Source organism: Neurospora tetrasperma, assembly GCF_000213175.1.
Source record: "Neurospora tetrasperma FGSC 2508 unplaced genomic scaffold NEUTE1scaffold_4, whole genome shotgun sequence".
NCBI classification, from domain to species: Eukaryota; Fungi; Ascomycota; class Sordariomycetes; order Sordariales; family Sordariaceae; genus Neurospora; species Neurospora tetrasperma.
Window position 1 is genome coordinate 3,559,629 of NW_009799102.1, and position 27,083 is coordinate 3,586,711.

Consider the following 27,083-nt stretch of genomic DNA (forward strand, 5'->3'; position numbering starts at 1 on the left):
TAGAAGGAAGATAGAGAATAGATAAAGGTATTTAAGAGATCCACATATATGCTGGCTACTAAATAGATGCCTTGGAGCCTTAAATGATAAGGCTTAATGCGTACTTCAAGTACGTACCGTTTCCCTTTAGAATAAGAAAGCCTTGAAGCCTAGCCTTCCCCTGGAGGTTGAGAGGATTAATAAGGCCTTCGAGACTAAAGTAGTTTATTAGTTGAATTGAACTACTATTCCAAGCTCTAAATACAGCCCTTGTTATAGCTAGCTAATTAGCCTTGAAGAACTAACCACTCTCGCCGACGAGCTTGATGATACTTGCGAAGATTTCGAGTCTTTAGACTATACGTCCTTTATGCAAATATAGCTGGGAGTAGAACATACGAGAAGGTTCTGTCACTTTTGACTGTTGTGAATACATTTTGCGTGATATTGCTATTGTGATCCTTCTAGCATTGTTGTTGAGTTGAACGACGATTAGGGGAACTTCCAATACGATAGGAAGTAATAGGGAGTAAACGATAAATATTAGGGAGTAAACTAAGTATCACGGGTGGACTCGACGTTAGGTATGGATATGGATATATGTAGTTGTACGAGGAGAGGAGGAAGGAAGTGGTGTGCCAGCCAGGCCTTATATAGAGGGCATAGCTAGGCACGCACAACGTACATAGCACGTGGTTACGTGCTATACCCATTACAGGCTAATCCTGTGATACTAAGATTAATTCTTATAGGAGGAAGGATTGTGAAAGGCTAACTCGAGGTGGAGTTGTCCTCCAAGCCTGCTTCTTAGGATGCAAGCCTGAGTAGCTTAATAATATAACGAACCGTTACAAGCACAGGAGTATATCACTAGGATGAACAATAAGCAACGGTAGTAGTAGCCAAAAGGTACTGATCGATTGTAGAAGCTATTGCTCGCTGAAGAGCCAGTACCGGAAGGCCTGGGAAGGCCTTCCTTTTATACTACCTTCTTCAGTATGGGCCGTTGCGCCGGTGAGGCCTTACGGCGCCGGCGCCCGGCGCGGCCCTAATTGGTCTGTCTAGCCTAGTTATATAATCAATCCTTATTGGATCGTAATAAATACCCGCTTTATTGTTACGAACTTAAGGCAAGCACACGGGCCAACCAGACCATCGGTAGCACAAGCGACCCAGAAGGGCTAGCTCGTGTAACCCCGGGCCAGGGCAGGGACAGGAAAGGCGTCGGAGGCAGGGCTCACGCTGGCGAGCCAACACCGGGCTCACGGAGTGAGCCAACACCGGGCTCACGGAGTGAGCTCGACTTACGATAATACAAGTGAGCCCGCAACGGCGGATAACAGTCACAAGTATAAAGGGACGGCTGGAGAACTCAGATTGTTAGATAGTTCGACAGTAGTCAATACAACTTGATCACCATCATTGAGACTAGTATTACGAGCATACTTGTTGTGAACCCTTTGGCTTCACCGAACAGCACTGATAGTCGTTATACCTTCAGCTATCTCACTTAGGCAGATCAGACTGCCGTTCGTCACATTTATCCCTATACGTTGCCGCCCTATACAGCGCTGTCCGTCCATCCTTATCCTTAGGATCTACATCAACCTTACTAGTATCGAGAAGTAGCTTAACAACCGCCTCATACCCATTCTTTACCGCTATATATAGCGGTGTCTATCCATCCTTATCCTGAGGATCTGCATCAACCTTACCAATATCGAGAAGCAGCTGAACAACCGCTTCATACCCATTCGCTACCGCCATATATAGCACTATCTCTCCAACTCCATTCTTATAATTTACGTCAACCTTGCTAGTATCGAGAAGCAGTTTAATAACCGCCTTATACCTATTCTTCGCCGCTATATGCAGCGGTGTCTATCTATCCTTATCCTAAGCATCTGCATCAACCTTACTAGTATCGAGAAGCAGTTTAATAACCCCCTTATACCCCTTCTCTACCGCTATATACAGCGCTATCTTTCCAGCCCAAGTTTAAACATTTGTATTAACCTTACTAATATCGAGAAGCAGCTTAATAACCGCCTCATACCCATTCGCTGCCGCCCAATATAGTAGTACCTATCTAGCCCTATCCTTATAATCTACGTTAAACTTGCTAGTATCGAGAAACAGTTTAACAACCCCCTTATGCCCCTTCTCTACCGCTATATGCAGCGCTGTCTTTCTAGCCCAAGTTTGAACATTTGTATCAACCTTGCCAGTATCGAGAAACAGCTTAACAACCGCCTTATACCCCTTTTCTACCGCTATATACAGTACTATCTCTCTAACTCTATTCTTATAATTTGCGTTAACCTTGCTAGTATCGAGAAGCAGTTTAACAACCCCCTTATACCCCTTCTCTACCGCTATATATAGCGCTATCTTTCCAGCCCAAATTATTCGAATATTTGTATTAACCTTGCTAGTATCGAGAAGCAGCTTAACAACCGCCTTATACCTATTCGCTACCGCTAGATACAGCACTATCTCTCCAATTCTATTCTTATAATTTGCATCAACCTTGCTAATATCGAGAAGCAGCTTAACAACCGCCATATGCCTATTCTTTACCGCTATATATAGCGGTGTCCGTCTATACCTATCCTTAGGATCTACGTCAACCTTACCAGTATTGAGAAGCAGCTGAACAACCGCTTCATACCCATTCGCTGCCGCCCAATATAGTACTGTCTCTCCAGCTCCATTCTTATAATTTGCGTCAACCTTGCCAATATCGAGAAGCAGCTGAACAACCGCCTTATACCCATTCTCTACCGCTATATACAACGCTATTTATCCATTCTCATCCTTAGTACCTGCGTCAACCTTACCAGTATCAAGAAGTAGCTGAACGATTACCTCATGCCCAGCTATCGCCGCTCGATGTAGCGGTGTCCATTCATAATCAGGATCTTCGTCAATCTTGCCAGTATCCCAAAGCATCTTCAAGATCAATATATAGTCTTTTTGTTGGAAGTCCGTGCCCAGGTTGCCCAGTGAATGGCGCTGGGCTGCCCATTCACCGGCACTCCCTTCCAGGTATTTAAGCTGCCCTGGTTTCAGTTTCTTATGAAGCTCTTCTGCTTGTCGCCCAACTTTTTCCGTCAGAAGCACCTCCGCCGTCTATAGCTCCTCCCTATGCCAGTTGACCTTGTCGGTGTTGAGAAGCAATTTTACGACCGTCTCATGCCCGTTTTCTGCCGCCAAGTATAGAAGCGTCCATTGGCCCTTGTCCTTAATAAGTTGATTTACCATTGTTTCCTTTGCATCTTCCTTTTCTAAATCCTCGGGACTTAGGCAAGTCATTTTTAGGTTGCTCATGCTCCTCAATACCTTCTCAAGAACCGCCGTTTCTTCCCGAAGATTCTTCACTGTAACTCCATACTGTTTCACCTCTTGTAATGCCAATCTGACATTCCGTATCCTAGTCGCCGCCTTTAGACAACCTTCCCACCATGTCTTTGAATGCTCTGGTACTAGAATGCTTGCAAAGTAGTCGTGGTTGTTTTTATCTTGCTGCCTGTCTAGGTCTATATCCCAATTCTACTCAAGTCGAAGATTGTGTGGAAAGACGGTTATCGATTGTAGAAGTTCTAACCACGTAATATCTCCGGTCGTAGCTTGTGAATCGCCTGCTGGGGAAATTGCAATTATAATAACCGCCCAGTGATCGATATATGGCCTGAGGATCGTAGGTCTCGACGCTCCTTGAAGAAGGCAGACGACATTTCCTTTTTGGACGGATTTTGCTGTGGTCGGGAGGGTCCAGGAAGAACCCCATGCTTCCTTTACGCAAATATAGCTGGGGGCATTTTTCCAAGTAAAGGCCACATTTTGTCTATCTTCCCAAGTAGTATTTCTCTTGACCGAGGATACTTTGCTAAGAATGTAGCCCTTACCCTTAATGACGGTAATCTCCTTATCGTCCGAAAGGTCTACAGAGACCAATTCAGGTAAGAGGAAGTGGATGAGTTTGCAGAAGAGTTGTTTCCACGAAATGTCGTAGTCGGCGAATAATCCTGCTGCGGTTGTATTATTAGAGTTTATACCGAGTAAGGTATATATTTTATCGCGACGATCCGTAGCTTTGCGGGTGTGGTACATCTCTACCAGTTTACCCAAAGGGCGTATGTCAAGAGAAAAGTTGTCCGCCTGACTGGTTGCGTAGACGTTTTTGGGCCGGAAGATTGCGCCCCGTATGAGGTAGGTTACTAAAAGGATTCGAGCCTACAGGTCTGCGCCGAGTTCATTGGAGAGGTTTAATGCATCTAGGCCTAAGCAGAATGCAGATCCGTCAACCTCAGTAAAACTATACTTGATTAGGATATGGCGAGCCGCGGCAACTTCCTGGAGTACCTGTATTAATTTGTCAGTTTCCTTAGTTATAATACTTTGATATCGGTTCCCTTACCTAGATGCGCTGAAACCACGGTCGTTGAAGCAGTGTAAGGATTCCCGCTTTATTGTCTAATCGTCTTGTAGACAGCTCTGTTGCGATGCGTATTTCTTCGAGCGCTTGGTCGCTACCGGCTGCCTCCTCTCCAAGCCAAACAATTACGCGACTTGCTTTAGCGTAGATCTTCGCCATAGATTGAACTTGGTGTCCTTTTTCTTCTTCGTCTTCTTGGTTGATGCAAATGGCATCTATCCATATAGTTCGTTCAATGGAGTGATCTCGAAGATGTAATAGCGCTGCGTGAAGATTTTCTCCGATGGGCAAGTCGCACCCGTTTATAGAGATGGAACAAGGCTTGGCCTCGGAGCCCCACACGTAGGATAAGGCCTCGTACGGACGAATGCCTTTTGAATCCAATGCGGTGGAGAAGAGCCGACAGTGTATTACGGCGTCCTCGTTTTCAGACGGCAATAGTTGAAGCAAGCGAATATGGCTACGTGATATGGGAAACTTGTAATATAGATTCTTTGTAGGTGTTAGCGTCATTCTGAAATGTCGTAGGGGGAAAAGAAGTAAACCTACTTTCACCTACTTCGTATTATCTACGCTGGCGGACGTCTCTGTATCGGCGGAACCGGCAGCTGGAGCGGCTGGGGCAGACATACGAGTAGCGGACATAGCGGTGGCGGCGGGGATTTATTACAGAGGTGTAGGGCGAGACTGCTTTTGGCCCTTATCGTCTTCCCAACCCTCCGTATTGTGCAGTCGTTGAGATATTGTAGCTTTAGGGAATGAAAGTCTTGAGCGAGGCGACGTAGATGAGGCACTCGAGGATGATTGTGTTGTCCTGGAGGCAGCGAATGTTATACTGTTGACGATCAATGGATTGAATTTGTAGAAATGCTGGAGATTCCTCTATCCTGCCCCCAAGGACAAAATAAAAAGAAACGAGAGCACTATGTTTTCTCAAGGCTATGGTGGAGTATGAGGCGTCGTGTTGAGTGTTTCTGTTTCATTATGTCAGGCGTAAGATGGCTGGCGGCTCCCTCCCAACTACACGCCAATTACCCAAACGCCACTTCTTTTTTGAGGCTGGGCATTCATGGACCCGGAAGGTTCAGGGCGCCAAATCAATTGCCTGGGTTGGGCGAGGGTCGTGGCTTTCCGTCACGGGTCTACAGGATTGGCAATAGTGTACCAAGCAGCGAGCGCGGCGCGGGTAGGGTTGTAAATCCGAATGGAACCTGCAAATTGCAGTAGAGCCTAGGCTGCCAGTTGCTGTCAACAACCAAGCCGTTGTGATAACCAGTGTCTTTGAGCGGACAATGCATTGATGCCTTACTTTCCATTTCCTTTGGGACCTGTGGGCGCATGGAACCGATGCCAAGCGGCGATCGCACCGACAGTAAGACAGAAAGCAGCTGTTCATACTGCTAAAGAAATGCTTTCGTTGAAGTCCACGATTCAGCTACCGGAAGAGGAGCTTGTACGGCCGCGACTGAGAATTGTGCTAGTATACCCATACCGCGGATATTGCACTTTGACAAACGTTAACAGGGCTAGCCGCAGTGTCAGGACAGCCAACTTATCTTGTAATTAGCCCAAATATATTCATCTTTTTAGCGCCGGCTCCCTACTTACTATCTTGCCTCCGTCCGAACGATTATAGATATGGGAGGTGGTTATTCAGTTTTTTGACCCTACCACGTGATTAAACAACCCGGTTCATATCCTTCCAACTCCCATACATAAGCTGCCCCTCACTGGCTTATCTATGGGAGAGCGGACGGGATCCCGAGTTTTCCAGTGGGTATGGTCGTATGTGCTTATCTTATTCCTATCATGGGCCTATAAGCCTAAGCACAACCCAAATCAGCACATATTCTGGTGCGGTGCTGGCAGGACACCAAGTTATAAGACAGACACTTCGTTGTATCTTAGTCAGGGCAGTAGTATAAATCGGAAACTCGTCGTTCACCACCTTTCTTTTCGTTTGTTGTATATAATATAGACTGTGAAGAAATCTTTATGTATCGATGACTTCGTCTAGATAAATAGTTAGTGATGCCCATTTCTCATGTTTGCTTTATTCTCTTTGTATCTTTCACTTGTCTAATTTGTTATGCGGTTAGATTCTTTTGAGGCACGCTATGGTAGACGACAGCAGGCCCGCCCTTTTTTCCACATCTGGGATAGGCGACTTCTCTAGAAAATGTTCAAGTGTAATTGTAACTTTCTTTGATTCATGTACGTAACCAAAGGCGAATGACAAGTTTGATGTGTGGTGCTTCGTTGTTACTACGAGCTGGAGGAGATGGGTTTAAAGAGGAGTAATGGCAGGCGGTACTTAGCTTGCTGATGGGTCTTGAGACGGCGTATATTGAATAGAATAGGGCACGTATGCTGGGCTTGTATTGATAGGTCGCTTGACGACGGGAGGGGAAGTCCTTAGCAAAGAAGGTACTTACTCCAACTCTCAACTTCTGGTCGTGAGCATCGGATCCGGCTGTTGAGTGAGAGTTTCGTGTGTAACACCTTCTATCATGGCAATGTAACGGGGGTGTGATCGAGGATTTCACATGACCGGAATGACGCGAACACACTAAAACATAGGTTAAGATCATTTGCTACCTTGACCAGAGAGATTGACACTAAAATATCTCAATTTTCATACGCTGTGATAAGACAGTAGTCTGTACTGCTGTTGATAACATGTATAACGAAAAGACAACAGACGAGAAAATACAATCTACTCAATCTCAGATCAACATGGTGCCATCTTCAGTAGCCACACCCTTGATAACCACGCATTGATCCACATGAACGGCATTCTCGTCGCCGGTACTGGCACTAGCATCGGCGGTAGCTTCATGACCTGTCTGCCGTGGTGATGTTGATCGCCCGGTGCCTGACTTGAGCTCACGCCAATAGATCGAATCCGACAACGTCGTGAACTCCTCTGCGAGAGTCTTTGCGACAACCTCAAGAAATTGCACGTCTTTGTTGACCATGGCCATCGGAACCAGGAGCGTGCGTGCGTCTGTCTCTTTATACACGTATTTGCTGCTATCATACTGGCCCTTGTCATTGCAAAAGTTAAGATAAGTCTTGTTGCCCAATCTGCGCAACTCCTCCTCGATACAGCCGAAAATATTGATCATGCGCCACGTGATCTTGGCTAGATTGAGGCCGCATGTTGGATGGTCGCCATCGACGTCGGCTGTGAGATCGACCTTTAGAATGTCCAACCACTCACAGTTTCGGATTTCTTGCGGCGTGTCGTGGGCATCCTCTGCTTGCTGCTCTTGCATACAGTCAAATTCCTCCAGCGCATCCGCCAGGGCTAACAACTTCTCTTCGGCAAGGTCTTCCGCGAGGCCTTCGGTGACAAGTGCGGCCTTGGCCCGCTTAACGAGGGTTGTCTTCTTCAGACGTCTTTTCCCGGTGACATGATCCGTGATATGCTCGGTTTGAGCAATACGAAGCTTCGCAAGAAGTGAAGACAGAGCGACGTGATCATCAGGGACCCGGTAAATGTTCCATGATTTTTCGCGTAGGAGGACCAACACAGACTCATATGGGATTGTAAGATGAACAGGAACTCCCGAACCACTCACGGTTCTCCACTTTCCTTTCTTCCTCGAGTCTTTGTTCTCGAGGTCGATTAGAAAGTCGGCTAGGGCGTTACCATGGTCTGAAACAGGGATCTCTCCATTCGGAAAGAAGCTAGTTGGGAAGAGTCGCTGTAAGCTCTCGAACAAATCAACGGGCTTTTCGAGGTATCCTTCTTGTCGGAGGAAATTGTACAAATGCATTAGCATCACAGGCTCCATCTGATGCCCCCAGACATACAGAATGGCGACAAACTGCGCGTCCAGAGCTTCTGCAAGGCCGGCACCGCAAAGATAGGGCGAATAGTGCCACAACGCGTTTGAATCTGTGGTGGAAAATCGAGACCTGTTCCCCAGGGCTGGGTGTTTTCCGAGAAACTGAGTACATACCTCGCGGACAGCCTCAAGTATCTCCCGGAATTGCGGATTCTTCTTGCTTGTTGGACGCAGATTGGCCTCAATCCTCAGCAAGGCTTCCAGACGCTCAAATCCAGTGAGGATGCCTGGCCGTGCGTCATCGATGCCGTGTAGAAAAAGGTCGACATCGCGCATTGGCCGGAATTTGTCGGCGGGCGGAGGTGCAATAAAAACGTGGCCCTTGGGTAGATCATGTTTCCACCCTTTTGTCACGGTAAGTGAATCGACGATGCACTGCAGCTGAAAGACATGATGAGGTAGAATCCGCTCGCGAACGCCAACTTTGCCGTCCGAGGTAGCGAGAAGACTGATAAGAAAGGCAAACGACGTGAGCCCCAACACTCTGGCACTTTGTGCTTCTTTACGCGATATCCCTCCTCCAGGCCTTTTTGCACTGACCTCTGTTACCTGGGCCATTCTGTTAGACAAGACATTGACCAGGTCATATAGCCAGTTGATGGTATATGCACGACGCCATTTGAGACGTTCTGCCATGGTGGCACGTCGGAGGTCAAAATCAGGATTCCAGTTATTGATTTCCTTCATCATCCGTTTTGTTGGTTTGCCGTTGTCATTCTTCTGGTAATCAGTGATAAAATCAAAAAGATCGTGGTAGGTATGCAGTAGAAGCATCTCCTTGGCATCCATGAGATCCGTGTCTCCTTTGTTGGCTCCAGTGACCTCTCGCTCAGCGCCGAACCCGAGGACGGAAGACACGGTGCTTATAACGCTGTGAAAAGTCTGTTTGTCAGGGAAATTTGCCGACAAGACGTCTTCACAACCTTGGACCAAGTTCAGGGCGGTGTTGGATAGGGCACCCGCTACCGCGCTGTGGAGCCCTTCATAGGCAACCTCGTACCACAGGTCCTGGAGATATGCTCTCAATTCAACACAGTCTTTGATCAGGTCGTAGGCAGCTATGATATAACCGGTAGTCATACCATGCTGATCCAGGGTGACATCAAAGCTATCCAGTAGTCTATTGCTGAGCACGTCAGGGAGAGGTCCCTTGTCGATGTCCTTGGCCTTGGGCTTTGCTGTATCTTTATCTTTCCTACGCCTGCCCCTTTTGCCTTTGCCGGGTCTGGCTTGCTTCCGCTGGTGCCCAAGCCGAGGGCCGGCTTGCTGAGACGTCTCTTGCTCCGAGTCTTGGTCGGCCTCAGAAGCTTCAGGGGGATCGAGTGCGACAAAGTCCTTGATCACCAGACAGTCGACATTTCCCTTGGTCAAGGGAAGATAGCGAGACAAGCTGTCTAACGGGGTATAATCATGGAGGGCCCAATCCCACCCGCCGAGAGCAACGTAACATTCTCCTAGGGCTTCGGCGAATCTCTCGAGGGAAGCAATGCCATTTTCGACATCAGGGTGTGTTTTCTTGGTTGCGATACGTTGCAAAGCGGCCTGGGAATCGAATACCGCGCCGGTGACGAGGAGAAACAAGCCCAGGATGGCGGTAGGAACATCACCGGGATCAACATGCTTGCCGATGAACTTGGAGAGGGCAACGAGGTTTGATAGAGTGATGTGCGGGTCGCCGAGAGGCACGTCTGGGGCGTCTGGATATGATGATGGCAGAGACCAGACGAGAGCGGTGGATGTTTGCAAAACCCAGTAGACGAGGGGGCTGATTTGGCGCCTGTAGGTGGTGTACAAGTAGCGCCCGGACTTTGTAGTTATGGGTGTAGTCATGGTCGTAGTCATGGTCGTGGTGATATTGCCGTGTAATTAGACTGAGCTTGGAAGAGGCACGAAGACCCAAGATGATGCTCAAGCAGAGGATGAAATACTTGCAGTTGTTGTTGTTGTTGTTGTTGTTGTTGATGTAGCCGGCGGGCGATGGCTACGGTCACAACCACCCCTCCCAATCCTAGAGTCAAGTACGGACTGGCAGCATCGTCCCTATCTTGGAGCAGGGACATTTCCAGAAACTCTTAGAGGGAGGGAACGGGATGGGCATTCAACAATGCTGCTACCTACCTAGGGAGCACAAAGTCTCAAGTGAGGGAAGCCGGCCGGAATCATGATGTGGATGGCACCCGCCGGCTTGAAGTCACCCCTCATGGAAGACGGAGGCAACGCTGAAGTTGGGTGCGAGGAAGTAAACATCAGAGGGGACCAGGCATGTGAAGATTGGAGAAAGTTGACAAGGAAAGCACAAGTAAGTACCTACATAGGTACGTTAAGGGACCGGGCCGGAGTGGGGTCCAGTGACGGGCCGGGGCCGGAACCTGGAGGTTTAGTTCAAGTTGTGACGGGACGGGATTGGAAGTCTGGAAGCTCCCGTCCAGGCCAGCTGTCCGCAAACCGGGCATTCTACACCTAGGTAGTGCAGGTGGTATATATCCGCGGCCCCACCCGGGTATGTACCCAGCTCAGGCTGAGCCAGTGAGAGGGGCCGCTTCCGGGCACCTAATGCCAGAGGTACCCAGTACCCCCCCAGTTCAGCCCGTTTCAGGGCATTGAAGCAACAACGCCTCCCCTCTCCAGACGCTGTTCCTAGGTGCCTAGCTGCAGTTCAAGCCTCCACTGGCCAAGACACCTACCTAGTCCAAGCATCATCACCAACACCGCCCGCCGAACGAATCAAGCCTCCAGACGCCAACCTATCCCCCCAAATTCCACGACCGAGAACACAGTAATCGGGTAACTTCACCAACTTCACCCTTGACTCAAGCCGAACGTATCGGGATTCCATCGTAAACATCAACCCCTCCTAATTACCAGAACGCGGGACCCTCACACCGCCGTCATCAACCAACCAACCCACCACCACCCAAAAGTCAACATGTCCATCATCCAGCAACACACGCAAGCAACGCTCAGCGACGCCTGGCGCACCATCAACATTGACGCTCTCACCGAAGACTCGTCGGTCAACTTTGACGTGTCGACGCTGCACCCTCCCCTTCCGGAAATCAGCGAGGCCGACGCGCGCGCCATCAACGGCCAGGTGCGACAGCTGCTCAGGGGCGGCGACGCCGAGGGCGCCTTGCGCGGATGTCTCGAGATGCCCGTCTACGCCGGGTCCGAAGCGGCCAAGGAGACGCACCTGCACACGGTCATTGAGGTGCTGCAGAGCATCAAGGCGAGCGAGATGACGCCCATGTTGCAGCGCATCTACGGACAGCCAGGGGGGAGCGAGTGTTTGGATGTTTTGATGAAGTATTTGTATGCTGCTTCCTCGACACTCTTTCCTTGTTTCTAGTTTGTTCACTTTCGGCGGCGAGGTCGAGGAGTTGAAGACAGATGGGATATAGCTAACGGTTTGGTTTTCTATACGATAATAGGTACAAAGGCATGGGCGCCACGTCCGCCTCCTCCGATGGCTCTGGTAGGACGACGCCCGCTCGCGCCATGACTCCCCAGGCTACCGGTTTCAGCCAAGTCAGCCAGCGCCCTATGGCTGCGAACGAATCGACCGGTTCGGCTATGAGTGTTTTGTTGAGCTGGCATGAGAAGGTTGTCGAGGTTGCTGGGTTGGGTTGCATAGGCCGCGTCATGACCGACTTCCGGAGGGTATAAGGAGGTTATGGAAGGGGGCAAGAGAAAGCTGGTTATCGAGTTGAAGCGATGCGATGCGGTTCCGAGCGAGATATACGCCATCATACAGCAATAATACATAACGCATTACATATCAAACTGGCTCTATTTAAAGTCGGGTGTCTGCGGTTGACGAACAGGAGAGGTTGAGGTGGCATGCTTGGGCTATTCTCGGCCTCAGGCCGGATTGTCTTGTTTACATACCCCTGACCTTGTAAACAATTGTCACTCTGGTGGAATTGGCAACGAAATCATGTTGCCTCCATCAAATGCTTGTGCCTCCTTTACGGTGCTGTTGGCTCCAAGATATAAGGGAGCAGCTGAGTCAGGGTACTAGGACCAACAGCTACTAATGAAGAGAGAAGCCACAACAAACAACACTTTATTTCAACTACACCAACAGGTCGACTCGACTCTCTAAATACCTTATTCAACAACACAAATATGTGCTTCCTCCAACGCCGCACCTTATTAGAATACAAAGAAGCCTTGTTTCAGTGGCACCAACAACTCAGTTCAACTCCCTAAACACTTTATTCCAACGACATGAACACCTAGTTCCAACAAAACAGATACGGTACTTCAACTGCTTGGAATTCTCGAAATGACGTCGTGAAAATCTTATCTTAACCACATAGAAATCTTGCTTCAACGTATCTTCATTTCCTATCTGAGTTCTGTTTCCCTCTTGTTTCCTGTCGATTTCTATCACTCTCCCTTTCTCACTGGCCCTCCAACAAATCCTTCAAACTCGCCTGCCCACTGCCTCTCCTCAACGGCTGCGCCTGATGCGGACTTTCCTTCCACCCAATCATGTGAATGATCCTAAACGTCGCCGGAATGCTCCCATCCTCATTCCCATGCAGCGCCCTATAAATCGCATCACCCGCCAGCAACACATCCCGGCCAATGGGTCCCATCTCCCGCCCCAGCACCGCGTTGCCCTCGCCCATGGCCTGCAGGTCCTGCATCAGCGCAAACATGTCCGGGTAGTCCACCACTATGTCCTCCACGTCCACCGTCAACATCTTGAACCCCGTGCGCTGCAGCAGGCCGCCGACGTCGCGCACGTCCGCCAATGGCGACACGTGAGGGGAGATTCCTCCTTTGCGCTCTTGCTCCGCCAGCTGCAGAGACGTGCGCAGCTCGTACAGGGTGTCGCCGCCGAGCATGGCGCCGATAAAGGGGCAGTCAGGCTTCAGCACGCTGTTGATCTGCGAGAGCACGCCCGGCAGGTCGTTGATCCAGTGCATGGACATGCTGCTGAGCACCATGTCGAAGGAGTCGGGCTCAAAGGGGAGGAGCTCGTCATGCTCGAGGACGTGGCGCGTGAGCTTGAAGTCGGGAACATGGGTGGTGGAGAGAGAGGGGTGGTCGTGGTCCCGGTGGAGGAGGGAGTGGGAGGATTCGGCGGCGACGAGCTCGGTGATCTTGGTGGCTAGGGGGTCGGTGACGGGGGGCTCGGATTCGGGGTCTGGGTCTGGGCGGAGGAGGGCGCGGGCGATGTTGCAAGAGTTTGCGCCGAGGTCGAGGACGCGGGGAAATTGGCGTTTGACGTCCTGGAGGGGGTGGGATGGGGTTAGTTATGACAGATAGTATAAAAGAGAGGAGAGGGAGTCGGGGGTATGTTTTTACCAAAATACGTTCGCACACGCGCATGGCGACCTCATCCTTGAGGTAGTCGGCTTGACGGCCCTCTTCAACATTGGCAGCTGCCCTCTCCTTCTGCAACCACTTTGCGCGACGGTTGAAGACTTCAAAGTTGAGGCTGCCGGACTGAAAGGCATATGATCGACGGGCCGTCCCGCCCGTGAGGAGCGGTTTCCATTGCTGCGGCCGGCAGACTGGAGCCAGATTCAACCGCATCCTCGAAGTACACCAGTGAAGCCGTCACAATTCGAGCCCGGTTTCGGCATGATAGGCAAGAGTTGAGAGGGGAAGTTTGGGTTTGAAGACAATCGATGCTACACGGGACATCGAGGTACCGCGGATTGGTGGATGCCAAGGCGCATCTAAATCGTCATAGCTCCTCTCGATAGCGTGGAAGCCACATTTCTTGCCGGGGGTTTATAAGTGCGACTAGCCACAAAAAGGGGCATTGTGGCGCCCTTTTCGTGATAGAGAAGCGCTAGAAGTACATGTTACAGCGTGGTTGCCCGCTGGCTAGCGAGGTCCGCGGGGGGCCACCCAGTAGGTATCGTATACAGCGGGCAAAACTTATTGGATGCCCGGAGATCCCCTTTATTTTGCAGTGGAGGAAATCGCCAATCCGCCCGTCGCCGTCCGCCAGTCCCCTCCCCTGAGAATCCTCGTCGTCAACGAACCAGTCCGGAGCCGCCGACCACGCCGACCTTCCCCAACTCGACACAGCACACGTCGCGAACTGAACCTGACAAGTGTGTGTTTCTGCCAGCCCTTCATTGTCTCCGCGACCCTGGTTCCTGTCTTTGTCTCAGTCGACTGTCCGATACCCTGTACACCACGAAACATCGAACCGAACGAAGCGCATCGCGAACTTCCACTTTTGGTTGACCACTCAGCACTTCAACACCGAACGAAGTGACATCGATCGATGCTGTCAGCCGCCGCGCCGACCGCAACTTCTACCCATTCATCCACAATACTAAACTCCGACGACCACCCGTGCCGCCACGGTTATTAGCTTGTTAATTATCGAATGTCGATGGATCAATTCTGTTGCTCGTGATGCTCTCAGTGTGAAAAGGTCGGCAAAAAAAAGCAAAGCAGAATTATTTGGCTCTCCGGAAACCGCGAAGAGAAGAAGCTCCTGCTGGACGATACCACCGTGTATACGTGACCGAACAGTCAGGCTCAGAGAAGCTCGAATACAAAACTTAATCACAACAAGATACCCCGGGCCAACTCAGCACAACCGCCATTATGTCGTCGTCAACAGGAACCGGCTTCCTGGGCCGCTCGTCCAGCAGCAACTCCAACATGCGCGGCTTGGTCCAGTTCATTGCCGATCTCAGAAACGCTCGGGCTAGGGAACTCGAGGAGAAGCGGATCAACAAGGAGCTGGCCAACATCCGTCAAAAGTTCAAGGACGGCAGCCTAAGCGGTTATCACAAGAAGAAATACGTTTGCAAGGTATGCGCCGCGCCAACCCCCCCTGAGCGCCCACTTGTACCAGTCCTAAAGAGCAAGAACACCGCGGTTAACCAATGCGCAAATAGCTGCTTTATATCTACATTCTGGGATGGAACGTCGACTTTGGCCACCTAGAGGCCGTTAATCTAATTTCGGCGACCAAGTACTCGGAAAAGCAGATCGGCTACCTCGCTATGACGCTATTCCTCCACGAGAAGCACGAGCTCTTACACTTGGTCGTCAACAGCATTCGCAAGGACTTGATGGACCATAACGAACTGTTCAACTGCCTGGCGCTGCACGCCATTGCGAACGTCGGTGGCAAGGAGATGGGTGAAGCGCTGAGTCCCGAGGTTCACAGGCTTCTGATTTCCCCGTACGTGGTTTTGTCTATTACATCAGGAAGCGGCGCATTGTCATACTAACTCCGTTTATAGAACATCGAAGGCGTTCGTAAAGAAAAAGGCGGCTCTCACGCTACTCCGACTATACCGCAAAAACCCCGATATCGTCCAGGCTCAATGGGCAGAACGTATAATATCTATAATGGACGATACCGACCTCGGCGTGGCGCTATCGGTAACATCCCTTGTCATGGCGCTGGCGCAGGATAACACGGAGCAATACAAGGGTGCCTATGTTAAAGCCGCCGCTAGGCTAAAACGGATCCTCATCGATGGAGAGTTTAGCCAGGACTACCTCTACTACAAGGTGCCTTGTCCATGGATCCAGGTCAAGCTTCTACGATTACTGCAGTACTTCCCGCCATCCGAGGATAGCCATGTCCGGTCCATGATCCGGGAATCACTGCAGAAGATCCTCAACCTGGCTGTGGAGAGTCAGAAGAACGTTCAGCAGAACAATGCGCAAAACGCCGTCCTGTTCGAGGCTATCAACCTCATCATCCACCTCGATACCGAGCATGACCTCATGAAGCAGGTATCCCAGAGACTTGGCCGGTTCATCCAGTCGCGAGAGACAAATGTCCGCTATCTTGGTCTCGAGGCCATGACACACTTGGCAGCACGAACCGACACCCTGGAACCGATCAAGCAGCACCAGGATGTGATTATCGGCTCTCTGAAGGACAGGGATATCAGTGTTCGAAGGAAGGGTCTCGACCTTCTGTACAGCATGTGCGACACGTCGAACGCTCAGCAGATCGTGGCCGAGTTGCTACACTACCTACAGAATGCCGACTTTGCCATCCGGGAGGAAATGGTGCTCAAGATTGCCATTCTTACGGAAAAGTACGCCACCGACGTGCAATGGTATGTTGACATTTCCTTGCGCCTGATTGCCATGGCTGGCGACCACGTCAGCGACGAAGTTTGGCAGCGAGTGACGCAGATTGTTACGAACAACGAGGAGCTTCAGGTGTACGCAGCCCAGAATATTCTCCAATACTGCAAGCAGGACCACTGCCACGAGACGCTTGTCAAGATTGGTGCCTATATCCTGGGTGAGTTCGGCCATCTCATTGCCGAGGAGAGGGGCTCCAGTCCTATAGAGCAGTTCCTGGCCCTTCAAGGCAAGCTTCCTGCATGCTCCTCCAGCACACGAGCCATGATCCTCTCGTGCTTCATCAAGTTTATCAACTTGTTCCCGGAAATTAAGCCGCAGCTCGTCAACGTGTTCCACGTCTATAGCCACGCGCTCGATGCGGAACTGCAACAGCGTGCCTGCGAGTTCCTGGCCATCGCAAGCTTGCCCACAGACGACCTTCTTCGAACGGTGTGCGATGAAATGCCACCATTCCCCGAAAGAGAATCCGCCCTGCTCTCGAGGCTACACCAGAAGCACGCCAACACCAGCGACAAGAGGACTTGGATTGTTGGTGGCAAGGATGCCAACGCAGACAATGCAGAGCTCAGCCTGGCCAAGAAAGCCAGCCTCAGGCGGACCTTTAGCACCAAGACCGGACCAGCCAACGGCGGTGCTGCCCCGGCCGCCGGAGCCACCAACGGATCTTCATCTGCCAATGACCTTGCCGGTCTCGACATGAACAATATCGGTCCTGCCGAAGCCAAAGTCATTAAGGCGCCCAACCTCGCCAGCGCTGCTCACTTGTCTCCCGGGTGGGAGAAGGGCTTCAACCGGCTCCTCTTGCGCGCCGACGGCATTCTCTTCGAAGACGGGCAGATCCAAGTCGGCGTGCGCGCCGAATATCGCGGCCAAATGGCGGCCATCATCCTCTACTTCACCAACAAAACACCGGCCGTCATCGGCTCCTTCACCACCACGCTCGATCTGGACCCTTCGGAGCGCGCCAACCTGTCTTGGGACGTCAAGAGCATGCCGGAAACCACCATCTACCAGGGCGCGCAAACACAACAGGTCGTCGTTTTTGAAGCCAAGCGCGTGTTTGAGAAGGCGCCTACCGTCCGCATTTCGTATCTGGCTGGCGCCCTGCAGGCGCTTACCCTCAAACTGCCCGTCGTCATCCACAAGTTCATGGACCAGGCCGAGTTGTCGGCTGACGACTTTTTCAAGCGGTGGAAGCAGATTGGCGGCGCGCCGCGCGAGGCCCAGCGCATCTTTGGACTCTCTGGGCCCAAGGATGGGGAGAGGGAGATTACGGAGAGTTTCATTCGCCAGGTGCTGGAGGGGTTCAGATGGGGATTGCTGTATAACGTGGATCCCAACAGCAAGAACTTTGTCGGGGCTAGTGTGGTGCATACGAGCGAGGGAGGCAAGTTTGGATGTTTGATGAGGTTGGAGCCTAACTATGGGACTCAGGTGAGCTTTTTTTTTTTCTTTGATTCTCTCTCACTCTCTAATTCAATTTTGACGCATATGATGGGATGGGATGCTAACAAACAATGAAACGTGTACAGATGGTTCGGTTGACGATTAGAGCGACGGATGAGACGGTGCCGCCTGTGTTGCTCAAGATGATGGAGGAACGCCTTTCGCAGGGTGTGTCGATTCGCCCGGAGAGATATGAACCCCCGACGGCGAGCGACATTTCCGAGTCGTTTAGGAATATCATGGTTAGGTAATAAGGGGGTGGTGGGTGATGGTGGTAGTGTATGTGATTAAGAGGGGGTCAGGGGTGGTGGTCGAAGGTCAAAAGACTGATTGAAGTCAGTGAAAGGTGTAGTATTATAATAACCGGAGGTACACTGCACTTGTTCACGGTCATTGTCTATCTGGCTGTCGAAACTTGCAAGAGGCAGCACCAGGGAGGAGAAGGAGGAGGACGAGGAGCTGATGAGAGAGTTCATTATGCTATAGTATATCTGGCAAAGAATAATGTTGATATGGTAGTAAAGGAACCTAGGCAGGATTCTATGATGTTGTTGTGAGTGTGCGTTGAGTGTTGTGTGTTGACTTTGCTCGTATTCCCCGGGCTGATAAGACGATAACCAAGTGAGGAACAGACGCGGACGTCAGACTGCAGCAGCCAGCAAGGTGCGAGAAATGGTACCCCGCTGGCCCCACTGAGTCGTGATCGTATGGTCCGAGCTCTACATATAATGCTGGTTTGTTTGTTAGCTCTGTACCCCGAGGAAGATACTGTCCAACCTATTCTGAACGCCGCAATGTTGTTGAAAGATATATCAACTATGTAAAAAACATAATATCTATATCCAGTTCGATATGCTCATACTACATACGAGTTTCAACTACAGATGAGTATACAGTAACTCACTGCTGAAACGCCTACACAGGTCGACCCGAGGTCTCGGACTAACAAATAAACCCATTAGGCTAAGGTTTATTAGCGCCGATCACTCTGGTTGCTCATCAGCGGCTGGTCGGGTGGGTAATTGCGGTTGCATCACTTGACCGTTGAGACCGCGCGGGCTTTCACCGCGGTGATAAGTGATAACGTGAGCTTCCCGTCTACTGAGTGCGCAAACACCACTCACCTGCCATTGCCGCCTTGGGAGCTTCAAGTTACCTACCTCTATTCTTCTTTCTCTCTTCAGTTTAGTACAACAACACTTCAGTTCTATTCCCAAGGGACTCGCTTCGTTGCTTCCTCCCTCGCGACACGATCACGCAATTTGTCTCTTGCCGACCCACCTATTCACAGCTCATCTTGGACCTCAGTTGGCCCTTGCCGCCTACCCGCACAATTCCATCCTTTGTGCTTGGACTGACCAACACAGCTGAGGACCAAACCGAACACTCAGTTCCATCCCTTGTATTGACCTCTCAGCATTCCCGTCAGGACTTGGATTTGGCGCATCTTGACAACATCAAACATATCAATAATCATACTCTCCTCGCCCTATCGACCTCCTGATACTTTCTGCCTATCCTCTCCCTTGCCCAAGGGAGCACCGCCGCCATGACGGGAGGCACCCTCAACTTCATCACCTTCAACCAGGACTACAGCTGTCTGGCTGTTGGCACCTCCAAGGGCTTTCGCTTCTACCACACTGATCCCTTCTCCAAGATTTTCAGCAGCGATGAGGGCAATGTATCCATTATCGAGATGCTGTTTTCTACCTCGCTAGTAGCTTTGATCCTGACGCCTAGGCAACTCGAGATCCAGAACACCAAGGTAGACCAGCCCTCCCAGCGCCACTGTTTAGCCTCCGAACTCAGACTAATGCGGCGACCCATTCTACCAACCCAGAGAGCGTCCGTGATTTGCGAACTTACCTTTCCCTCTGCCGTCCTAGCTGTCCGTCTGAACCGCAAACGCCTAGCCGTGGTGCTCGAATGCCAGATCTACCTCTACGATGTGTCCAATATGAACTTGGTCCAGACCATCGACACCTCGCCGAACCCCAACGCCATTTGCGCCCTCTCTCCCTCGTCCGATTCCTGCTATCTGGTCTACCCCCGTCCCAATCCGCGAGAAGACGTCGGCGCCAAGGCTCCCGCACACCTCCCGCCACCAAGCCAATATGTCCCGCCCAAGCGCGGCGATGTGCTTGTCTACGATGCCCTTAACCTTAAGACGGTTAACGTCGTCGAGGCCCACAAGTCCCCTCTATGCGCCATCGCGCTCAACCACGACGGCAGCATGCTCGCCACCGCTTCCGAGACGGGCACCATCATCCGCGTCTTCTCGCTTCCCCAAGGCCAAAAGCTCTTCCAGTTCCGCCGGGGCACGGTTCCTACTTCGATCTACAGCATGTCCTTCAACCTGAGCTCCACGCTTTTGTGCGTCTCGTCGACTTCGGATACCGTGCACATCTTCCGTCTGCTCAACACCCAAAAGAACGCGAATGCGCTGCCAGGGGGTGGCCCGGCGCAGGGGATCCGGTCGCGAAGCTTTGACGTCAATGATCCCTCTCCACACAAAGGGGAAGTACCGTCTGCGGGCAATGGTAACAACGGCTCTAGTAGTCACAAAAGAGAGCCAAGCGGTTCCTTCGGTAACATGCTCAGGCGGTCATCGCAGATGATGGTCCGCGGTGTGGCTGGCGTGGCTAGCTCGTACCTCCCACAGTCGGTCGCGGAGATGTGGGAGCCAGAGCGAGATTTTGCGTTTATCAAGATCCCAAAGTCTTCTAACAGCAGGGCGGGTGGGCTGAGCGCGACGCCGCTTAGGAGCGTGGTGGCCATGAGCAGTAGCTCGCCGCAGGTCATGGTGGTTACGAGTGATGGTGGTTTCTATGTTTACAATATTGATATGGAGAAGGGAGGAGAGGGTTATTTGGTGAAGCAGTTCTCGTAGGTGATGGTTTTGTCATGCTAAAGAGAGCAGTTGCTAATTTCTGTTAAACTAGGGTGCTGGACGGCGACGACAAGCTTATGAACTCGGACTATGGAGCCTAGGAGGACATTGAAACAGACGCAGCTGTCGGAAACGATTTCGAATTTGTCGAAGACGACCCTATTGACGCTGAACGCTAGTCGCTGATTGGACAGAGAGTCTCGTTTCGTTTCCCGTGTGGCATCGACAACCCATTTCAACCGAAGGAATTTTGCGTAACGTTGAGGGGCGGCGGACCCCCTAATATATTTGCATCAGACGAATATCTTGTCGCTACGGCTGAGCGACCAAGTCTCACATCGTCTTCGAGCCCGTCTTCGCATTCGATGGTTGACGTACCTTCCGAGTTCTCTGTATCTTCGGCTTCATCAACTCGCTCGGAAGCATCCTCGAACGAAACTGTTATTCATACACCATCTCCCGCAGGGCCCGACCGGCAACCATCGCTGCCCCAGGCTCGGATTGGAGAGATCCTGAGGATACCCTCCACGAGAGCTGACTTACGAGGAATTCGCGATGATGCTTTACGGGAACATATCTGGAGACAGTCATTGGACTATATACCTTTGTCGCTTCGTCACACTGGGTTGGAGAGATTTCCTCAATTTCAGATACCATTGTCGGAACTTAGGCCGCCACAGGATTCTTTGCCCAATAACCCTAGACCACGGCAACCTATCATTCTTGATGGAAGCGCAGGTTGGAGGGCACGTCAGCGTGGCAGGACCGAGGTCAACATAGCTACGGCCCGACTGCTAGAGGAGATGGAAAGATTACGCCAGGAGGATCTTCGCATCAGAGAAGACCGTCGTCATATCGCATATCTCCTTCGTCGCTTGATGATGGCCAACCAGCCCATAATTCTAAACCATATTCCTCCTCCGCAGATGCCGGTCAATGCGGATTTCCCATTGCGGGTATTAGAGGACACCGAGAGAGAAAACGTCGTCAATAGACTTTCACCACATACTAGGCAGCGTTCTAGACCTGTTAGACAACGGCCTGATGAGGTCAGAGAGGAATCCGAAGGGACTGAAAGGGACCCGTTCGACGAGGTTAATCCATTTCGCCGAGGAAGGAACTTGCCTAGGTGGGCTACCTACTCCAATCTTTCCGAGGGGTGATTTGAAATTCGTCGAGAGTATGTTTCTGGACCGTGACTAGACGTCATGGGGACAGCAGTAGGAAATTTCGTTATGGCTATTTCTTTCTTGCTTTCGTTATTATTCTTTGCATAGCGTACGGATGCTGTTTTCTTTATCTTTTTTCTACTCAGTTGGCGTTCGAGGGTTACTTTCCACCTCACTCTACGGCTCGTCGATATTTTTTTTCCGCCGTCGATATAGGCGTTGTTCAAAGATGCTTGTGGGAAAAAAATACCCACCGACTAGACCTAGTATATAGGCTCATTACCTGTGGATTACCATAGCCTTTATCAATACATAGGCAATGAAGCGCAAATATTGAAGCGAGTTCAGACCTACTTGAACTTGACAAGGGACTCGGGTTAAGGTTGTGATGATGTGCTACTGACGATGTGTATGTATACAGGACTACTTACTTACATAGGTAGACTTCGAGATTGGTCGTCAAGCCGAGCCCCTTGGTCACTGATATTTCCTTTGCCTGGAGATGTCCTTTCCCTTGGTTATTTTTTGCTATACTTACTAACTGACAGCATACATAATGAACCTGTTACCGCCTATAAGACACTGCAGTCAGGAGCGAAGACACTCTCATCAATCTGTCGAACACGCGAGATGGGTTTATGCTTACATTTTTCTTCCTTTTCTCTTCTTCTTGTGTTCTCCTTCCTTTTTTCTTTCTTGCTTTCTTTTTTCGATCTTTCTACTTCTGCTACCATTCGTTAGGACCATTGCACTGCATGGTAGATACACTTCATCAAACCAAGACTGACATGGTACCATCTAGTCCATCCATTTTGAGGGTTTCATGGCCAGTGGGGGGCTCCGGTATAAGAGGCTTTGGCTGGTCTGTTGATCATCTACCTGTTAGTATACAGATATCTTGCACACGCAGTCACTTGTGATCGCTTTGGAAATAGCTAAGTTCGAGGGGCAAGCAGGGGCTTTGAATCTCTTAACCGACGAAGACGTACTGTCATTGTTGTCATGGCATAGGCCCGGGTTATCTTGTTTGCTTTTTTTATCATCCTTTTTCTTCAATCCACTCGTCCTCTTGTCTTTTTTCTTTCTAATTATGTTCCTTTTAAGTGATTCCGCTCCCTCCATGGACTCGAAGCTGAATACACGTAGGCACTGTACAGGACCATGACACAGCTGGGCATCTCGCCCTGTGTTTGACATCCAGTCTACGATACGTGACAAACTAATGTCAATTAATCTGATTACTTGTTGGTCTCAATGACCTCTTTTCTTCTTCTTTTCTTTTTTTTTTTTTTTCCGAGCGAGCGAAGATATCTTCGATGTTAACTTGTCCGGCCATTATATGTGCTGTTTTTGGTCCGTGGCCGTGTTCAATTTCAGGCGCTGTCGGGCCGCATCTGGAAGTCAACGCCACGCTTGTACTCCTCAGCCGCCATTATTGCGCAGCGTCCGCTGTGATGAAGGAGGCTGATAACCATAGGGTAGTCAGGTCCGGCTTTCTACTTCGATCGAGTGCCCAACTCCTTCCAGGCCATCTGCACAGCACCGGCGTCTTCGAGCTGTCCTGTGCTGGTGACAGTATATGTATGCCCTTTGAACGGGATGGTACCATAGACGAGTGTCACGTCAAGACATGGGCGGACTCGGCCGTCGAGCACTTGGAAGGCTGGGATTCGAAGGCTCGCGAGACCCAATCACGGGAGAACGATTGCCCACAATGTACGTTTGATACTGTACTAGTATTATGCAGCGAGCTGAACCCTTCGTTCCTGTGTGGCTGGGCACTTTTGGCTCTGCTGAATATGTGTTAGTACACGATCTCATGAAGCCTTCGGTTCGTCGAGCCAAGACTTGTGTGTGCTTGTACTGACACAAGAGGTGTTACCCGTAGTCATCATGAATCTTGGATTGACGTTCACGATCATTGTTTACTCTTCAGTCCTTTCTGGTAAGTAGGTTATCTTGATGATTCCGCTCGCAAGCATGTGAGGCTCCGATGACCGCCAGTTTAGGGATCGAGTTAACAGCCTAACATGCATGGCAGTCATTCTTGGCTGGGCGGCTGTTGTAGCCTCGAACTGGAAGTAAGCAGGAGTTTGGAAGGTGCAATGGTGTCCTGGGTGTACTGGCGGGGTATTTAAGCTGTCTTTCTGGGTTTTCGAGTCTTGGGCCTCCTTTTCCTCCAATCAACCAACTTGAACCCTCCCCCAGTAAGCACCAGGACATTGACTGCAAGTTGGCGCCCAACCATCACAACAACAACACCCCAAGCCCATCCTCTTCAGTACTTGAACACTACGTGAAGAGTGTCTCATACAAACCCTCGCACAATCTCAACACCGCCCAAATATGGCCGAGCCAACAGATTTGGGCCTGAATTCCCCGGATCCGAAGGACGGACACAATCACCCCGCACGCCCACAGTTCTGCTCAGCATGCAGCCAGATCAACTTCAAAGCTCTTTTCACCAGTCACGAACGTCCTCATTACACATGGGGATGGGATAAAGAGACATGCAATTGCCTCGAGATATTTGAGGCCCGTGCAAGGCATGGCTGGCCCGGCCCCAAGTCGGCAAATACATTCGAACCACCGTGTTGCTTCTGCACATTCTACAACGAGTGCCAACTTCAAGCCAAAGACATCGCCTCAAGAATCGAGCATATGTCTTACCCGTATTTGGACGGACCTTTCTTGAAGGGGTTTCATTCCTTGACTGGCTTCCCGATCAAGCATCGAGGGTGTGAAGACAATGAATGCAGGCAACATTCTGTGCAAGACGTTTGTGCACTGCAATTTGTGGTTCAAGACAATCGTCCTTGGTGGGGCACCAGATGTTTTCATGAAGCAGACAATGCAATTCTGCGGGTGGTTGATGGTCCAAAGCTTCCAGGGCTGACCAGAGACAGAGCGGCTGGGGGCGGGATACTTGCGAGAAGGATCATTCCCCATCAAGTCAACTACATCGTCATTGGGGAGTGGTTAAGCCTTTGTCACTCGAGGCATGTTCATTGTGATGGTGGCGATGCAGATGTTGTCACGATCCCGGAATTTCAGGTCATTGATTGCACCACAAGCAAAATCGTTTCCGCTGTTGACCTCCTGGCCAGTGGTGGAGTGCCAGGCCGGATTGAATATGTCACGCTCAGTTATGTTTGGGGTCAGGCTGGCGAGGCTGGATTCCGTGGGCCGGTCCTACGGGAAGATGCTCTCACTTTACCAGACGACTTACCCCTGGTCATCAGCGATGCAATTGAGGTAGTCAAGAGGCTTGGATACAGATACCTGTGGATCGACCGGTACTGTATTCCCCAAAACGATTCACCAGTCAAACACATCCAAATCGGGAAGATGGACAGGATATACTCCTGCTCTGTCTTGACCATAATCGCGGCAGCCGGAGATGGCCCAGAATACGGACTTCCGGGCGTTAGCTCACGCCATCGTACAGAACAAGTCAGTGTGCAAGTGACCGAAGAAATATCCCTGCTATTCTACAAAAAGCCCAGAAACTCGGTTGCTGCATCAAAGTGGAATACGCGTGGTTGGACCTACCAAGAGGGGCTATTGTCGAAGCGCCAACTTGTCTTCACAGACAAAATGACCTACTTCCAATGCTACGAGATGTACGGCGATGAAGTTTTATCATTACCATTATCTGGCAGGTTCAGTTCTTCTAGCGACTATGATCAGGATGATCAATTTGATGATGTTGGTCATATCTCATTCTTCGAGGACGCCCAAACCGATTCTGGCTGGATTTTTCCACCGCGAATTACATGGTCAGAACCCAGGACAGCCTGGACGAGAATCGAGCAGTTTGCGCAGAGGCAGCTTGCCTTTGACGAAGACACTTTGGATGCCATTGCGGGCATTTTTGAAAAATATTTGAGCTCCAACACCTCCGAACCAGGCAAGGACAGGATTTCTTTCTTGTGCGGCCTACCTGTTATTCCTTTTGCGCGAGGAGATCAGCCAACAATCAGTTCAATGCAAGAACTATGGGTGGCACCATCCTTGCCCTGGGACATCCCGGATGGCGCAGAGTCCGCAGCCTACGATAATCATGCTAGTCTTACGTATGGATTGGTGAATAGTCTCCTGTGGTTTGATATTTGGGAGCCGTCAAAGTTCGAATCAATTGACATGCCAACAGGTCGAGGAAGTCATCTGCGAAGGTCGGGATTTCCAAGTTGGACATGGGCTGGTTGGAAGCGCTGCAAGATAGTGGTAGAATTCGAAACATATCATCTCCGTGACAGAGTCTTCGACAGCTGCACCACGGTGCACGTCGAATATGAAGACGAGGGAGGTCTTGTGCGGAGGCTCGACTGGGTGAAAGACAACGAAAGGATCCACAACCTATCGCATCAGGAGAGCAGGTTCCCGATGTACTTGTTGATCAAAGGAACAGCCATGGATATGAAGCTGGCGTGGCACAACGTATCTGGGGCCGGCCACTCGAAACCGGGAGCAGGATACTGGATAGTGACATCGCCCTCATTCTTGGAAGGGGAGAAATTTCTTACTCCCCGATGTTTATTCGAGGACATCGAACTGAAAACCGGAGATAATAGGACCTCCAGTTGCCTTACGGGCAAAGAAGAAGTCAATGTTCTTGGTATGACAATGGGAGCACCATGTCGGGGGAAACAGTACACCATGACGGTCATGATTCTAAGGCCAGTGACAAGGTTTTTGAATGGGCAACCGGAAACGATGTATGAACGAGCACACCTACTCACCTTTTCTTCTCGTCACTTCGATTTCAAGTACTATTACCCGCAGTATCGATCACCGACAAGGGGCACCTTCAGGATGACCACTGTGCGATTATGCTAATGAAAAGGGTCCACACAAGTAAATTCCACAGGGAAATGAATTACATGTGGGTATTTCGGGACTGAGTCGAAGTGGTTTCGATGAAGGAGGGAATGCTTAATTGGGTGCTCGGAAGGGCAAAGAGGAAGGGGCCGCCATCCCTGGTCTGAATACTACTAGAGCAAGAAGTCGGTGTGGAATGCCCCTTTCACCCGTCTCTGACACGAACAACTTGCCGCTGAATTCACTGTACTAGTTGTCTCTCGCCGGCGCAGACTTCACGAAGGGCTTGACTAATTCAGCCTTTTCTATCCCCAAGTTGTCTTCGAATATGTTGGGCCCACTAACCTGTAGTACTCCATGCCTGCCCGTCACTTATTTGTATGTCTAGG

General features: G+C 50.6%; 7 protein-coding genes across 7 annotated transcripts; 5 read left to right on the forward strand and 2 right to left on the reverse strand.

The window, feature by feature from the left end:
* Positions 1 to 7,143: 7,143 nt before the first annotated feature.
* NEUTE1DRAFT_84645 (uncharacterized protein) lies at positions 7,144 to 10,101 on the reverse strand (the record flags this gene model as incomplete). The annotated part of the gene is made up of 1 exon (XM_009854239.1): positions 7,144 to 10,101. One exon carries the CDS (start codon positions 10,099 to 10,101, stop codon positions 7,144 to 7,146), a length of 2,958 nt encoding a protein of 985 aa, XP_009852541.1.
* Positions 10,102 to 11,022: 921 nt separating this feature from the next.
* On the forward strand, positions 11,023 to 12,055 carry NEUTE1DRAFT_117555 (uncharacterized protein; the record flags this gene model as incomplete). The annotated part of the gene is made up of 2 exons (XM_009854240.1): positions 11,023 to 11,580; positions 11,700 to 12,055. 2 exons carry the CDS (start codon positions 11,198 to 11,200, stop codon positions 11,932 to 11,934), a joined length of 618 nt encoding a protein of 205 aa, XP_009852542.1.
* Positions 12,056 to 12,558: 503 nt separating this feature from the next.
* On the reverse strand, positions 12,559 to 13,838 carry NEUTE1DRAFT_84650 (uncharacterized protein; the record flags this gene model as incomplete). Its single annotated transcript, XM_009854241.1, has 2 exons — positions 12,559 to 13,511; positions 13,588 to 13,838. 2 exons carry the CDS (start codon positions 13,816 to 13,818, stop codon positions 12,675 to 12,677), a joined length of 1,068 nt encoding a protein of 355 aa, XP_009852543.1.
* A 584-nt stretch (positions 13,839 to 14,422) lies between these two features.
* On the forward strand, positions 14,423 to 18,339 carry NEUTE1DRAFT_84654 (uncharacterized protein; the record flags this gene model as incomplete). The annotated part of the gene is made up of 4 exons (XM_009854242.1): positions 14,423 to 15,063; positions 15,150 to 15,439; positions 15,501 to 17,802; positions 17,901 to 18,339. 4 exons carry the CDS (start codon positions 14,854 to 14,856, stop codon positions 18,063 to 18,065), a joined length of 2,967 nt encoding a protein of 988 aa, XP_009852544.1.
* Positions 18,340 to 19,363: 1,024 nt separating this feature from the next.
* NEUTE1DRAFT_65975 (uncharacterized protein) lies at positions 19,364 to 21,045 on the forward strand (the record flags this gene model as incomplete). The annotated part of the gene is made up of 2 exons (XM_009854243.1): positions 19,364 to 20,700; positions 20,757 to 21,045. 2 exons carry the CDS (start codon positions 19,364 to 19,366, stop codon positions 20,803 to 20,805), a joined length of 1,386 nt encoding a protein of 461 aa, XP_009852545.1.
* Positions 21,046 to 21,069: 24 nt separating this feature from the next.
* On the forward strand, positions 21,070 to 21,867 carry NEUTE1DRAFT_123398 (uncharacterized protein; the record flags this gene model as incomplete). Its single annotated transcript, XM_009854244.1, has 2 exons — positions 21,070 to 21,798; positions 21,862 to 21,867. The coding sequence occupies 2 exons, from the start codon at positions 21,070 to 21,072 to the stop codon at positions 21,865 to 21,867; spliced, it is 735 nt and encodes a 244-aa protein (XP_009852546.1).
* A 1,636-nt stretch (positions 21,868 to 23,503) lies between these two features.
* Positions 23,504 to 26,772, forward strand: NEUTE1DRAFT_130771 (uncharacterized protein; the record flags this gene model as incomplete). Its single annotated transcript, XM_009854245.1, has 3 exons — positions 23,504 to 23,589; positions 23,682 to 23,818; positions 24,176 to 26,772. The coding sequence occupies 3 exons, from the start codon at positions 23,504 to 23,506 to the stop codon at positions 26,710 to 26,712; spliced, it is 2,760 nt and encodes a 919-aa protein (XP_009852547.1).
* Positions 26,773 to 27,083: the final 311 nt, after the last annotated feature.